This window comes from Enoplosus armatus, chromosome 22, assembly GCF_043641665.1.
Source record: "Enoplosus armatus isolate fEnoArm2 chromosome 22, fEnoArm2.hap1, whole genome shotgun sequence".
Lineage (NCBI taxonomy): Eukaryota > Metazoa > Chordata > Actinopteri > Centrarchiformes > Enoplosidae > Enoplosus > Enoplosus armatus.
The window spans coordinates 15,486,358-15,500,493 of NC_092201.1; the positions used below are offsets into that span (position 1 = coordinate 15,486,358).

Sequence of the window (14,136 nt, forward strand, 5' to 3'; positions counted from 1 at the left end):
AAACATAAGGCAATTTGGTCCTTGAGGGAAATAGTGTGTGCCTGACATCTAGTGGACAAACGCCTGTACTACAATTGCTAACTGCTGTAACTGAGAAGTTTTCTGCTTTTCTGGCTCTTTTATTTACAAAAAAAAAAAAGCCTGATTCTCTGTGACACTCAGCCGAACCATCCTGACCCACTGAAAACACACATATCAGGGACTGAATCTGTATCGCAATGCTAAAAATTAGCCTATTAGCCTCTTAATAATGAAAAAGCCCAGCACGCAAACCATTCACTGTTTTTTTAAGTAATTTTACCCGAGTCACCTTTATTTATATTCCAGATTCCATCACACAGATTTAATAAATCAAGACCTCATTATCTCCTAACAAAAAGTATAGCAAAGAGAGTTACTTATATTAAAGGCAAGCATTTATCACAAATCAAACTAACTTGCGGTAAGTCTTACTGTGCTGAAATCTACAGATCCATGCTGTACCAAACAAAACCAATATCTTTGTTAACATAAGCTCTCCTTTTATTGCTAAGGTAAAAAAAAAAAAAAAAAAAAGGACACACAGGTGTGATTCAGCACTCAGTAGAGACAGTATTTATACAGTGCTTTAAGTGTTTGTCATTTTAATTTGAATCTAAAATGAGTTCTGACAGGCAGGCAGCCCTTAGAAGACCTCCAGGTCGGCAGAGTTGTAGACCACCGCTGTCTCCTCAATGCCCACGGCTGCTTCCTCCCGAGCCTCCTCTTCCTCTTCCGCAGCCTCCTCCAATGACTCCAAGGCCTCATTGGTGTCACTGGCGAAGGTCTCCCTGGAGACGTCGTCGTGCTCCTGCAGGTTCAGCGTGCCGATGGCCTGCTTCATCTTCTTGGCCACCACGTGCCGCCTCCTCTTCTGGGCGGCCTTCTTGCTCTTGCACTCTTTCTGGTGTTCCTCAAAGAATATCTGCCTGATCTGGGCCTTGGTGATGCTGGGCGTGTTCTTCAGCAGGTTGAGATAGACCCCGCCGGGCGTCCGCCGCCTGCTGCCGTCCATGGTGTACACGCCGCCGGTCTCCTCCAGTGTGGCAGTCTCTCCGAGCAGTTCTATGGCTTTCTTCTTCCCAATGGCTTTGACAACGCGCTCTATCAGGTCTTTTTTAGGCTCTTGCAGCCTGTGCGCGATCTCATCCACCACCTTATCCTCTGGGTCGTCCTCTGTGATCTCATACCGGCCCTTGATGTCCATCTCAGCCCTGGGGCCCAGTCTGTCTTTAGCTGGCCTCTTCCTCTTTGCATCACCTCCTGCCCTCTCCTCTGAGTCCCCGTCCTTCATGTACTCCTCCAGCTGGGCGTCCAGCATGCTCACCTCTCCTCCATCCCTCGACAGCTTCTCCATCTCCCTCTCCTTCTCCATGATCTTACGGGCCAGGACAAAGTTATAAGTCTCCACATTTCTGCTGGACATGCTAACTTCACCTTCCATGCCAAATATCCCCAGCTCTGCAGCTACCGCATCCTGGCACTGCTCCTGGACCACAGTGCCCCAAATGTTGTTCACCTTGCGGCCCCCCAGCCCGCCGGAGGGGGCGGGCATGCGGGTCGGCCCAGCCCGGGTGGTGCAGGCAGGCGGCAGGGGAGCGCTGGCCACTTTCTGACGCTTCCGGCGCCAAACAGCCGCCTCCTCGTCCGACGAGTCCGGGTCGCTGTCGCTGGACTCCGCCGTCCTACCAGCGCTGCGGTAGGCGGCGGCGGAGGGCTGGGAGGCGGCTCTGTTGTGGAAGGACTGCCCGCCGAAAGCTGGAGGTACCTGGGGTCGAGCTTGTGCTGCTGCTGCGGTTCCCATCTCAGTATCCGACCCGGACCCGGAGATCTCTCCATCTTCAAGATCGCCGTCCATTAGATCTCCGCTATCCGCCATTTCTTGCCTGGAAGCCACACCAAAGATAACGGCTGTTGGCTGCTGTTTTAATGCATTAGCTAAAGTTAAGGCTACTGTTTAGCGACAATAGCTAACGTTAGCAGCTAACAATACCACAGAACTTAAAGCTAATATTAAACCCGGCAGAGAACCAAACACCTCTGTGTTAAAAGAGAAATGCCTTCAAATACCTGACGCTGCTGCTGGCTCTGCATGAAACTGTATTTTAGCCTTGCTTGGCTCTGCCACTCTCTGTGGAGGGCTGTGATGAGGTTGACTATCTTGAGAGCAAAACTTGAGAAGAAAATTCGCGCTAGGCTAAAGCCACACTTCCGCCTTCCACCTGTCACACCCTTTCAAAATAAACGTGACCATGGAAGGAAAAAGCGTTGAAATAAGCATTTTCTTCATATAATACTAAGCAAACATAAACAAAGTAAAAAAAATAAAATAAAAAATAAAGTAGAGTGCATTTAATATAATAAAAGTTAATTTAATCATATTATATAAAAAAAAATACTGAACATTTTACTGCGCATTTGATTTTCTGATTTAATAATTTCGACATCATGAAAAATTAACGGCAACATTTTGTATAACATCGTTTTTAGGAACATGCACAGTTGTGAGAATGTAATAAAAGAAGATTGAGCAAAGTGCGCTGAATATACCCTCTTAGATCTTTTTCATTCGCCATTATTTTAGGATTTTGCCATTATAACTTGGGTTTATGTTGTGCCTTTTGTAGGTATACTTTTATGTACATTACTTTTTTTTTTTAATCGTTTCAAAAAGTCTTCTGGTTGTTGTTCTTTTAATGACATTATCTCTCCACATCCGGCGGATGTTGCGTACTGATTGCGTCAACGAAAAAGGCAAACGCGCAGCAGTGTGACAGATAAACAATATGGCGGCGTCCGTACGGCACCTCACGTCTGCGGGGAGATATCTCCTGCAAAGACGTTTACTGAAGACAAATTCTTTGAGCAGGGTAAGAGGAATTTCTCTACAGTCATCTTTTATTGATATAACTCTTCCTTGTTGTCCGTGTATAACGGAGGAAAACCTCTCGGCGCAGCCTGTCAGGCTCAATGTTTGCTCACAGTTGAATCTGTAGTATCATCGTGACTGGCGGTTAATTCCTGTCTGTCCTCCGCCCGCAGCTCACAGCTGGACCGCGCAGACTCTTGGCTACTCAAGCTGCTCACCAGGTGGCTCTAAACGTCCCTGAAACCAAGGTGACCAGTTTAGAAAACGGACTCCGGGTGGCCTCTGAGGACGCTGGGCTCACCACCTGCACTGTAAGTTCAAAGTTAAGCCCCCCTAAAAAACACACACACACACACACACAGACTTGTTGTTTATTTGGCCCAGCTGCCTTTTTGTATTTACAATCATAATTCAGAAAAGTACAAGAATAAAGTAAAATGCCATTTTGTGGTTATCGTCAAATTATTTATACACACACAACATACAGGACAATATTCATAGCACCTTTTTTTTTTTTAGAAGTTGTAGGAAATAATTTGATTTCCAGGTGGTGGTTTCTTCAAGGCGTTTATCCCAATGTCTAATAAAGATGTTCAATCCTCGCCTCAGGTATTTGCCTGATGTTCTGGTACAGTAGCGGCAGAGAGAGAGTGTGTGTGTGTGTGTGTGTGTGTGTGTGTGTGTGTGTTATTAATCTGTGGATATTTCATTGCTTGCTTCCTCCAGGTGGGCCTCTGGATAGACGCCGGCAGTCGCTACGAGAACGAGAGAAATAATGGCACGGCACACTTCCTGGAACATATGGCATTTAAGGTAAGATGTTACCAGTGCGGCGATGTTTTTACTCCTGCTAACTGGACTAAGTGGTTTATATTTGAATGTTTTTTTATTTGTGCATATGCAACAATTGTAAAGACAGTTGTAGTTTAAAAAAAACAAAACAAAAAAGGCTTGTTGGCAAAATAGTGTAATATCATGTGTGTGTGTGTGTGTGTGTGTGTGTGTGTGTGACAGGGCACGAGGAAGCGCTCCCAGCTGGATCTGGAGTTGGAGATCGAGAACATGGGGGCTCACCTGAACGCCTACACCTCCCGAGAGCAAACCGTGTATTACGCCAAGGCGTTCTCCAAAGATCTGCCACGAGGTACAGTACGGGCCACACTGACATATGCAGTCACGACCACAAGGATGACTGAGTTGGTGATGAACAAAAGAGGAATGCGTGTTATTGCTTTTCAGAGAATTGCATGTTTAGATTACATGATAGAGCCAGGGCGTCATTCTGGGGTCACCTGACAAGGAGAATCCATCAACCAGATTGCAATGCAGCCACAAGACATTTCAGGCTTTGTGTCTTCACATATGTCATCTAAAGTCAACGTAAATTGATTACATTTTAAGGAAAACTTACGACTGAGGTTCATGAAGTTGGCAAATAAAAGTCAATAATAGCGCAACACAAAATAACACACTGCACATCACAGACTGATTTGTTTGAATAAAAAGTCTTTCTCGTCAAGCTGTGGAGATCCTGGCTGACATCATCCAGAACAGCACGCTGGGCGAGGCCGAGATCGAGAGGGAGCGAGGGGTGATCCTCAGGGAGATGCAGGAAGTAGAGACCAATCTGCAGGAAGTGGTCTTTGATTACCTGCACGCCACCGCGTACCAGTCCACCGCTCTGGGCAGGACCATCCTGGGCCCCACCGAGAACATCAAGTGAGACCAGACACGCACGTTAAATGCTTTTTGTATGGCTCGCAAACGCCGGTCTCGCATGGTTCTGCTGCATCAACCTTGCTTTAGAAATGTCGCCTTGTACGCCTGTCCCTTCTGCAAGTCAGTTGTGTTTGGTTTATTCGTTTTGCAGGACGATCAACAGAGGAGACCTGGTGGAGTACATCACCACTCACTACAAAGGCCCCAGAATCGTGCTGGCTGCTGCTGGAGGTCAGAGCTGTTTACCTCTTCACTTGTTTGGTTCACAGAGGTTTGCTATGTTAGTTTGATATTAGCTTATAAACCACCCCTCACAACAAGAAGACAGACCTTAAAGTAAGCTGACATAACTGTTGATTCTGACACCAAAGTACAATATGGCTTTGAGGTTGTTCTGACATTCTGTGCTGTGTGTTTTTTTGTTTTTTTTTCTTTGTTGATCAGGAGTTTCACACAATGAGCTCATTGATTTGGCCAAGTATCATTTCGGGAAACTTCCTGGCAGATATCAAGGTGAAGCCCCAGCACTTCCCCCATGCCACTTCACAGGAAGCGAGGTAAGGGCAATACCACACATTGTTATTGTGCTTTAATTTTGTCATGTAAATAATTACTATTATTTCGAAAAAGAAAAAAAAAACTGTTTATTTAAAAAAAAAAAAAAAATCTTGGAATAGGAGAGTCTTGAGTTACTGACTGATGGAAAAATACCAGTGAACGTGTCCTGCTGTGGCTCCAGATCCGCGTGCGCGACGACAAGATGCCGCTGGCTCACATCGCCATCGCGGTGGAGGCGGTCGGGTGGTCACACCCCGACACCATCCCCCTCATGGTGGCGAACACGCTCATTGGAAACTGGGACCGCTCGTTTGGCGGAGGTGTGGTGAGTACTGATGATACCTCGAAGCCAAGTTTAAAAACGTCACCCGACTCCCAAATGACTTCGGTTTTGGTTTTCTAACAGCAAGCTGCACTAGACGACTTAAACCATGATGTCACACTCATGTTAATCAACCCAGCTGGTCTGCGCTACTTTGTTTGATTTATTGACCCGTGCAGAGGATTAGAATTTTTGTATTGGAAATGTAGTAGTAGTAGTAGTAATGAAGTGCAAAGGTCGTGCTTCCGTCTTGTAACCGTCCCTGTTGGACTGTGTCCTCCTTGTGAACCTAGAATCTGTCCAGTAAGCTGGCTCAGATGGCCTGTCAGGGGAACCTGTGCCACAGCTTCCAGTCCTTCAACACCTGCTACACAGACACCGGCCTGTGGGGGCTCTACATGGTGTGTGAGCCCAGCACCATCAACGACATGATGCACTTCACTCAGATGGAATGGTGAGTCCACACACACACACACAGGACAGATGCACAGTAGAAATGGTGTTTATTCCACGCCTACACGTCTAAATATAACACCAAAGATCATAACTCCCAGGTCTGATGAATCCTGTCGCTTCCTGTTAGGATGTCTCTTTGCACGAGTGTGACGGAGAGCGAGGTGGCACGGGCCAAAAACCTGCTCAAGACCAACATGCTCCTGCATCTGGACGGTAAGGCTGCGTGGCGTCAAAGGCGTGGGGCGATGGTCAGGGAGGCATCATTTTACTGACCTTTTTTTTTTTTGGCTCTCGCCAGGATCCACCCCCATCTGCGAGGACATCGGCAGACAGATGCTGTGCTACAGCCGCAGGATCCCTCTGCACGAGCTGGAGGCCAGAATTGATGTGAGTGGATGCAGTCAGATCTCATTTGAAAGTCTTTCAGTGGACAGTTTGGCGGAACTGAAGGAGTCAACTGTGGCACGTTCCGTCCCATTTTCCAAGTGATGCATCGTGAAAGCCTCATTTTCTAACTCCTGATCTGGTCCAAGCATCGTTCCTCAGACAGATGATTTTTAAGTAATCCGACTTCTCCTCCTCTCCTTAGCGGATATCTCATTGGTCAACAGTTTAGAATGATTTATGCCTCATGCCCACATCCTGTTTCAATGAGAAATATTTCACCGAAGTAGGAAATATGCAATAAATGTGCGTTTTTTTGCTCCAGTTGATGAACTTGAATAGATTTTCAAGGCTAACGGAACAAAGGTATGTGATAAATGCAGTGAGGGAACTGTGGTGGGAAACCATTGCGGCGTTTTTAACTTCTGTAATGTTTGCTGTGCCCCTCTCTGCAGGCTATCGATGCGAAGACCATTAAGGACGTGTGTACCAAATATATCTACAACAAGGCTCCCGCCATCGCAGCAGTTGGTATGTTGTTTCTCGGTCATTTTTTCACAATGGATTTAGAGTAACATGTATGAATATAACTTGTACACTGTGTAGCAGGCATGCCGACTATCCCTGAGCTCATGGGAGTTCTGAAAGTTTCGGTGGCTCTCTGTTTTTCAATTTCACCTGGTGTCTCAGGGACAAGATGCTCTGCTTCAGTCCAGTTTTTAGGCCAAGAAGCAGCCATTGATTTGTTCAAGTTCCATGTCAAATTACAGGGTTCAAATATGCATGGTACCTACTTTTTGCAGTTGCTCTAAATGGATTTTTGTAGCTCTGGCCAACAGTGCTGTTGGTTATAACTTTATACTCACCCCAAAGTAATGGCTGACATCTGGGAATGTGGCAAGAAACAGGATCAAACAAGCTACAGCAATTACAGTAGGTGGGCAGTTTCACCGTGTTCCCAGCACTTACTTTAAATGAGTACAGTGCTCATCATAACCGACAGTGGTAAGAGCTACAAAATAAACTGTAGTTTTCCTTTTAGAAGCAGTGCGATACAGTTTTTAATGACATTAAATCCAACTTGTTTTGTTTTTTGTCTCAGGTCCGATTGAACAGCTGCCAGACTACAACCAGATCCGCAGTGGAATGTTCTGGATGAGAGCCTGAGCAGACCCGCTCTTAAAGGACAGATTATGCATCAACTGTACAGCATAAAAACAAAACACAGCCTCGTCTGTAGTATCTTTTTCCTCCTTTAATTTTTATTATAAAATAAAGACCAACACAATAATGTTAAAATAACAGATACTATTCTTTGTGATTCTTGTCATTTTTTACTCTTGGCTGCCACTTGTTCCTGTGCAGCTTTCTTGGCTTTAACCATCTCCACCAGTTCCTGTCAGAGAAACAGGGAGGGGGGGAAAAAAAAAAGCTGTCAGAATACCAGCAGTATTTTGGAGGAGAAACACCTCAGTGCAACATCACGGCGACCTGCGGCCTCCTTTGTTAGACTGCGATAAGTTTCAGCTCGGACCAGCACACCAATCTTACCTTGTATCTCTTCATACAGTCTTTCTTGCTTCGTCCTGGGACAGCAGCTGCGATTTTCTCCCACCGCTCGGGTGTGCTGACTGGGTAGGTCTTCAGGGCTTGTTCCAGAAGTTTCTGTTCCTCTGTGGTCCAGGCGGCAGCGTTACCATCACTACCAGAGGCTGAGGGACAAGACGCGGAGAGTCAGCAGGCGTTTTCAGACCAAGCTGTTCTGGGGAGCTCCCAGGGCTTTTTTTTTTTTGTTTTTTTTTGTTTTTCTGCCAATAGGAACATTTTCATGCAGTTACACAGACACTACGCTGCTGTACGGACACACTCACCGTCAAATCTCTCTGAGGGCACGGCGTTGTCTATGGAGGGCGCTACAAATGTGTGTTCCTTCTTGAACTTCTCAAAGGCTTTCCTGTTGATCTCATCTTTCTGTAGTGGATCTGTGGAGATGATAGAAAGTTCAACTACATTCATATCATTCTAATTTAAAACTCTTCAATTAATTCAATACAAACAATATTCAGAATGAACTAATATTTCAAGCTCAGTCGAGGAGAACTTGCTCTTTGTTCTGCATTCCATACACGCAAGATGGACATTCAATAGCCCGTCTACAGTTCTTTATTAGCATTAATAAGCAGTAGTGTATTCAGAATAACTCCACTTCATCTATGTTCATTTGGCTGTCATTAAACACAACTAAGCTGAACAGAAGCAGTCATGCTAAAGTGCGAGGCCCCTGAAGATGGCTTGCAGTAGGTTGTGTAAATCTCAGTTTCTTCCCATCTGACTTTACCTAGCCGTTGTAGATTCTTGGCTTTGTTGATGACGTCTTTGGCCGTCCTCTTCATGCCACTGGTGGAGTGTAGGTTCATATAGTTGGCAATAACCTCCCATCTGGAGAATAAAGGGGGAAAAGAAAAAAACAACTTAAGTTTTACTTACTAACTTCCGAACACATTACAATTCTTTTGTTTACATGTCAGCATGTGCAGCTGTATTTGAATTAGCTGGGAGATCTATTGCACCTGACCGAGCACTTCTGATTTTTCTTGAATTAACATTGACAACAATCACAAGACCGGGCTACACGAAGCATATTTTCTTCCATTTAACGTGCATAACTACAGCGGCTGCTGCCTACACTCAACACTGTGCCTGAACACATCCTGGGTGGACGCAGGCGGAGCACTGAAGCTGCTGTGCGAGTGTCTACCTGGCGTTGGTTCCAGCGGGGAACAGGTTGACCGCTTTGATGAGCAGCTGGAGGTCGTCCTCGTTCCAGCCCTTCCCCCCGGCCCCTCCTCCTCCGCTGGCCTGGTCAGCGCTGCGAGCCGCCTGCCTCGCCTGGACCTCGGCCTCCCTCTCCCTCTGCAGCTGGGCGTTCACCTCCTGCACCTGAGGGGACGAATACCAACAGTGCACTTGTGAGGACCTTACATACTAAGGATGGTATGTCTTCTGGTGGTCCTTTCAGCTATCAAATAAATGTGAAATGCCACAAAAAACATGGGCCCTTTTACCTGCTTCTCCACAGCTGTCTTACTGTCCTCTTTTGAGCCCGAGGCCAGGATTTCATTCAGGGACTGCAGACTGGAAACGAAAAAAACACAGTTACATATCTCCTTAGGGCTCGGTTTCCCGAAGGCATCGCGAGGCTAGGACGATCTTAGCTTATATAATACCAACAGGACTAGGACCATCTTAGAGTTAAGATGCGTTTGACTGCACCTTGTCAGCTCCAGCCGATCACAGAGCTTCTCCACTTCCTCCATCATTTTCACGCTGTCTGCTTCAGTGTCACCAAAGTAATTCCAGTTCTGCGGAGTGATTACAGGTGTGGAGACAGAAAGGCATCATTAACTAAAGCACTGTGACTAATGCAAGTCTCAAGTGTCTCTACAACTCTTGGGTAACACTTGAGGTTTGAGGCTATCAAAGGGCGCTTCTATGAGAGGGAACCTTGCAGGTGGTCCTGAGTTTCTGCCTCTCCTTCTTGATGGCCTTCTTCTGGATCTCCTTCTCTTTCTTGGCCTGCTGGGCTGCCTGCTTGGCTTCTTCTTCCTCCTTCTCCTTCACCAAGCGGGCCGCCTCCAACTCCGCCTGCCGGGCCTGTCGAACGCACAGAAAACTGACTGGTTAACTGGCACCAAGTGTGGATTAATCCGCCGCTGAAAATAGCCCCCAACAAAGGCACGAGTGTGAGCGACGTAACAACCAGCTGTTTTAGGAAATTACTGAGCCTTTTATTAATGATAAGTATATATTTATGAGCAGCTTCTAAAGATTTACATCTTCAGTAGGATCCAATGAGCTTTGGGGCTCAGGAGGGAATTCCAAGTATTAAGAGACGGACCAACACATTGTTGTTTTTTTTGCCCTTTTCATGGGATTTGTTAACATTAAGAAAACGACAGTACATCTTGTTGATGGGTGCCAGTTGCAGTAACTTCCATATAACATGAACGCAGCAAGAGCCTTTGAATTATGATGATGCTTACGGATTGACCCACCGAGGACAGAGTGAATGGACGTGTTATGTTTAGCGTGAATGAGACTCACTCGCTCCTTCTCCTCCTGCTCCCTCTTCTTGGCGTCAGCTTTAGCCTTCTTCTCAGACTCCTTCCTGGCTTTTTCCTCCTCTTTGAATTTCTTTATTCTAGGGTCGCAGCTGTAGGCAGTATCTGCAGTGAGACAAAACAACTCCTCAGTCTCACTCATTTCAGCATTCCTGGGATTCCCGGACCATATTATGGACTGCCTCCACATACAGAGGAGCTTCTTACAACATATTTACGAGCCTAATGTAGCTTTAGGGTATAAAGTCTGTTTCATTCATCTTGCAGTGTGTGTGCTGGCTCTGAGACTGTACCAACTAGTGTTCGTATTCTGTTCATCTCCTCCTTCTTCCTCTGAGCTCTGGAAGCTCGATTCTGCTTTTCAATCCATCTCCTCTCATCTCGACTGCAAGAAAAAGTTAAAAACACGTCAGACGGATACTTAAGGTCGTAACACAGGACCTGAATTGTATTTCAGTACAACGGCCTGCTTACCATTCAGCCTTTTCCTTTTCCTCTTCATCCAAGTACGAGAATTCCCTCCATGAATCAAAGTTGTACCTTTATTGGAAAGTGACATGCACGTTAAAAAAAATTCTCTTCTCTAAATTGGTGGTTTTGACACAGCTAAATGCTTTCTGTTCCGACACCAACCAATAGGATGTAACAAAAAAACGAAAAAAAACCTCTTCCACTTACCAGAAAGAGTAAAAATTATCCACTTCTTCGAAAGAGGACTCCATGGTTCCAAGTTTGGGCACATGCTTTTTGGAAGACCATCTGGCATTTCTCTCAAAAACGGGAGCAAACCCCTCAAAGAAGTTCTCTTTGCCTTCGCTCTTTGAAGGCACGGCGTTGTCAAAGGTGGGATCTACGCTGTCGAAGGCTCTCCTCTTCACGGGGTCCGACAGGATTTCTATAGCTGAGGTGCAAACCATGACAGAAAACAGTGAGTTCTCCGGTAAATAATACCAGTGCTGATAACAGTCACAAGCAGTGTTGCATGCCTTTAGTTATGCAGGTAAAGTAGTCGTTGTCTCCTTCTACAATCTGCTCTCCTGCAGCTTTCCTTTTGTCGGGGTGGTGCTTCAACACAATCGCTTTGTCTGGTGAGAAACAGCAGAGAATGTGACTGACATGAGTTACTTCCTACCAACTAGAGAAATGATCCATGAGAGGAGGAAGAAGCAGCAGAAGCAGCATACTCACGGGCAGCTTTGATCTGTTTCTGTGTGGCTTTGTACCTCAGGTGTGCGAGCCCCAGGACAGCATAGTGATCTTGATTCTGCAACGATCAAACAGTTATGTGACGAGCAGATATGTCGCATTTACTTTGAGTAGAAATTAAGTCTACCTCATATGAGGTGTTACTGCACCTGCTGTGAGTGTCCAGCTCAGACATTTAAAATACTGATCTAATGTCACAAAAAGTACGATGAAAGTAGAAGCTGCGTGTATCACACATTGCCAGCAGCAGCCTCTCAGTGCTACACGTGTGCAGGACTGCAACTAGACATTATCTTTATTATCAAATTACTTTTACGAATCGTTTGGTTTATATAAAATAGGAAGAAATGTCCATGACAGTTTCCCACAAAACCCAAAGACTATGATGGATGAAGGCTGAGAAAACCAGAAAATCCTCACATTTGAGGAGCTGGAAACAACATTTTTACTTTTTTTTTTTAATGACTGACAGAAAATGAATCGATCAACTTATCAATCAATCATTTCCGCTCTACATCAGGGCGTCCACACAAACAGCCTTTTAAACACTCCTAAATCCCAAGGGAAAGTCAGAATTTCACTCAGTTTGTAATCATTACAGTTATAATAACTCTAAATGGGTCGTGACTCTATATCTGATTCAACACAAACATTATGAGTACCAGTCCAACAGAAATCTAATCAACAATTTTGATATTTGTTTAATAGATGGTGAATATGTTTGAGTTTTGGACTATTGGTCAGACAAAATAAGCAGTGTGAAGATGCCAGTCTGGAGCATCTTCATTTACAGCAGACATTTCTCTTGACAGGAGAAAGATTTAGCAGAGGAAAAGCTGAATCTGCTGTCAACAGACAATAACTCGTCACAATAAAGGCATTTCCTCAACATTAAAAAGCAGAAAAAGGAAGCGGAGACGTCTCATCAGTTTTCTACCTTCCAGTCTTTGGGGTCAAGTGTCCGGAGCATCGGGTACTCCTCCAGCTGAAACTCCTCATCCTCCGACTCCTCCTCCGACTCCTCTTCCTCCTCCAGCTCCTGGAAGGAAGTGGATGCGCTCCTGTTCCTCCTCTTCACATAGGCCTCGAACCATCGACCCACAGGTTCCACCTGGACCTGCACAGAGGCTGAGGGGGGGGACACGAGAGGTGAGAAAAACCTTCAGTTTCTCGTCACGTTTGGACAACAATATGGAGCCCAATTGGATAATATAATATCAATATTTGACAGTTTTACATTCTTTTATATAAAGCACATAAGGATCCCTTAAATTTGTTTTTTGTTTTTTGAAAAGAACTGTTTGTACTACTCTACTGTCAATTCTCTGTTCCTAAAAAGCACCTTGCTGAACATAAACTGAAAAAAAAAAATATATATATATATATATATTTAAAAGAGCGTACTGAAGCAAACTCTTTTTGCTCTTACACACACCAGATTTCAGTGAGGCTTGCTCTTATATCTAAAAAGAAACATGCCACTGAGCCACAGTAATGTGTATTTGGGGTGGCAAATTTCCCCAACACTACCTGGATGAAAGGCCACCCATTCGGGTAACATGGGAGTCTTACTACGGTGAGGTGTGAACAATTAACCCTTTGCTTTAATTAGGAAGAACAACAGCTGTTTTTGTCCCCATCAAAAATGGGGACAGGTCAGACTATCTGAAGGCACAACAGGTGTCCAGACATTATGTAACAGCCCGGTAATAAACGTCTGACGGACAAATGAAAGTCTGTGAAACGTCAAACAAGTGAAAGTGGGTTAGACATCAAGAGCTCTCAGCTAGCAAGTGTCCGGCTAACTTAATGTCGCGAGCTGTGATAACTCACTGCCGCAAGTGCAGCCATGAGTGGGCAGCAGCTCGGTTACGTTATGCAACACAGTAAAAAAAAAAAAAAAAACCGGTTGGAATAAACAGAGAGAATAAAACAAATTATTAGGAATAAGGGCCAAGCCATAAATTAGCTGACAATATTAGCTTAGTCCTTGCTGTCTGCTTTTTAGCTGCATGCTAAAGCGTCAGCCTTCACATATAACGTTGGTAGCTTAGCTAGCTACCCTCACCTGGCCCCTTTCAGTGCTTACCGGCAGCGGCTGTAAAGAAAGCCGTTTCATCGCCGTCCAGCGCTTCTAACAACATCTTAGAAAGATGGGCTACACGAACATTCAGGTGCCGAAATTATCAAGTAAAAGCTTCCTAAAGTGCTGAAGTTTGTGGCCCGCTCATTAACACACCACATGGGCCTCCCTTTCCAAGTGCCAATCCGAAAACGAGCTCTGCTGTCACGCCGCTGACCACTCCGTGTAATGGCTATGCTTCCTCACAGTGGTTCCGCAGTTCCGCAATAGGCATTTTATTAAGCAGTGCCTCTTCGCTGGAAAAATTCGCGTTAATTGAAAATATGCAGCGTGTAACTAATATTTATGGTGGAAAGTTATAATTCTAAGGGCATAGTTTATGTGCCAAAAAAAATAAAAA

General features: G+C 45.1%; 3 protein-coding genes across 3 annotated transcripts; 1 reads left to right on the top strand and 2 right to left on the bottom strand.

Annotated features, from left to right (window-relative positions):
- Window positions 1-287: 287 nt before the first annotated feature.
- On the bottom strand, window positions 288-2,207 carry phax (phosphorylated adaptor for RNA export). Its single transcript, XM_070929106.1, has 2 exons — window positions 2,089-2,207; window positions 288-1,904 (listed from the first exon to the last, which is right to left on the bottom strand). The coding sequence occupies exon 2, from the start codon at window positions 1,895-1,897 to the stop codon at window positions 665-667; it is 1,233 nt and encodes a 410-aa protein (XP_070785207.1). The 5' UTR covers window positions 1,898-1,904; window positions 2,089-2,207; the 3' UTR covers window positions 288-664.
- Window positions 2,208-2,789: 582 nt separating this feature from the next.
- pmpcb (peptidase, mitochondrial processing subunit beta) lies at window positions 2,790-7,628 on the top strand. The gene is made up of 13 exons (XM_070928934.1): window positions 2,790-2,888; window positions 3,061-3,198; window positions 3,614-3,700; window positions 3,902-4,031; window positions 4,408-4,606; window positions 4,758-4,837; window positions 5,051-5,163; window positions 5,346-5,489; window positions 5,780-5,940; window positions 6,070-6,155; window positions 6,241-6,329; window positions 6,782-6,857; window positions 7,429-7,628. Exons 1-13 carry the CDS (start codon window positions 2,805-2,807, stop codon window positions 7,491-7,493), a joined length of 1,452 nt encoding a protein of 483 aa, XP_070785035.1. The 5' UTR covers window positions 2,790-2,804; the 3' UTR covers window positions 7,494-7,628.
- On the bottom strand, window positions 7,435-13,910 carry dnajc2 (DnaJ (Hsp40) homolog, subfamily C, member 2). Its single transcript, XM_070928932.1, has 16 exons — window positions 13,743-13,910; window positions 12,591-12,781; window positions 11,636-11,711; window positions 11,434-11,532; window positions 11,126-11,348; window positions 10,922-10,987; window positions 10,741-10,832; window positions 10,431-10,552; window positions 9,831-9,980; window positions 9,600-9,688; window positions 9,392-9,461; window positions 9,085-9,266; window positions 8,665-8,765; window positions 8,198-8,308; window positions 7,878-8,038; window positions 7,435-7,722 (listed from the first exon to the last, which is right to left on the bottom strand). Exons 1-16 carry the CDS (start codon window positions 13,795-13,797, stop codon window positions 7,654-7,656), a joined length of 1,857 nt encoding a protein of 618 aa, XP_070785033.1. The 5' UTR covers window positions 13,798-13,910; the 3' UTR covers window positions 7,435-7,653.
- Between the last annotated feature and the right edge of the window lie 226 nt (window positions 13,911-14,136).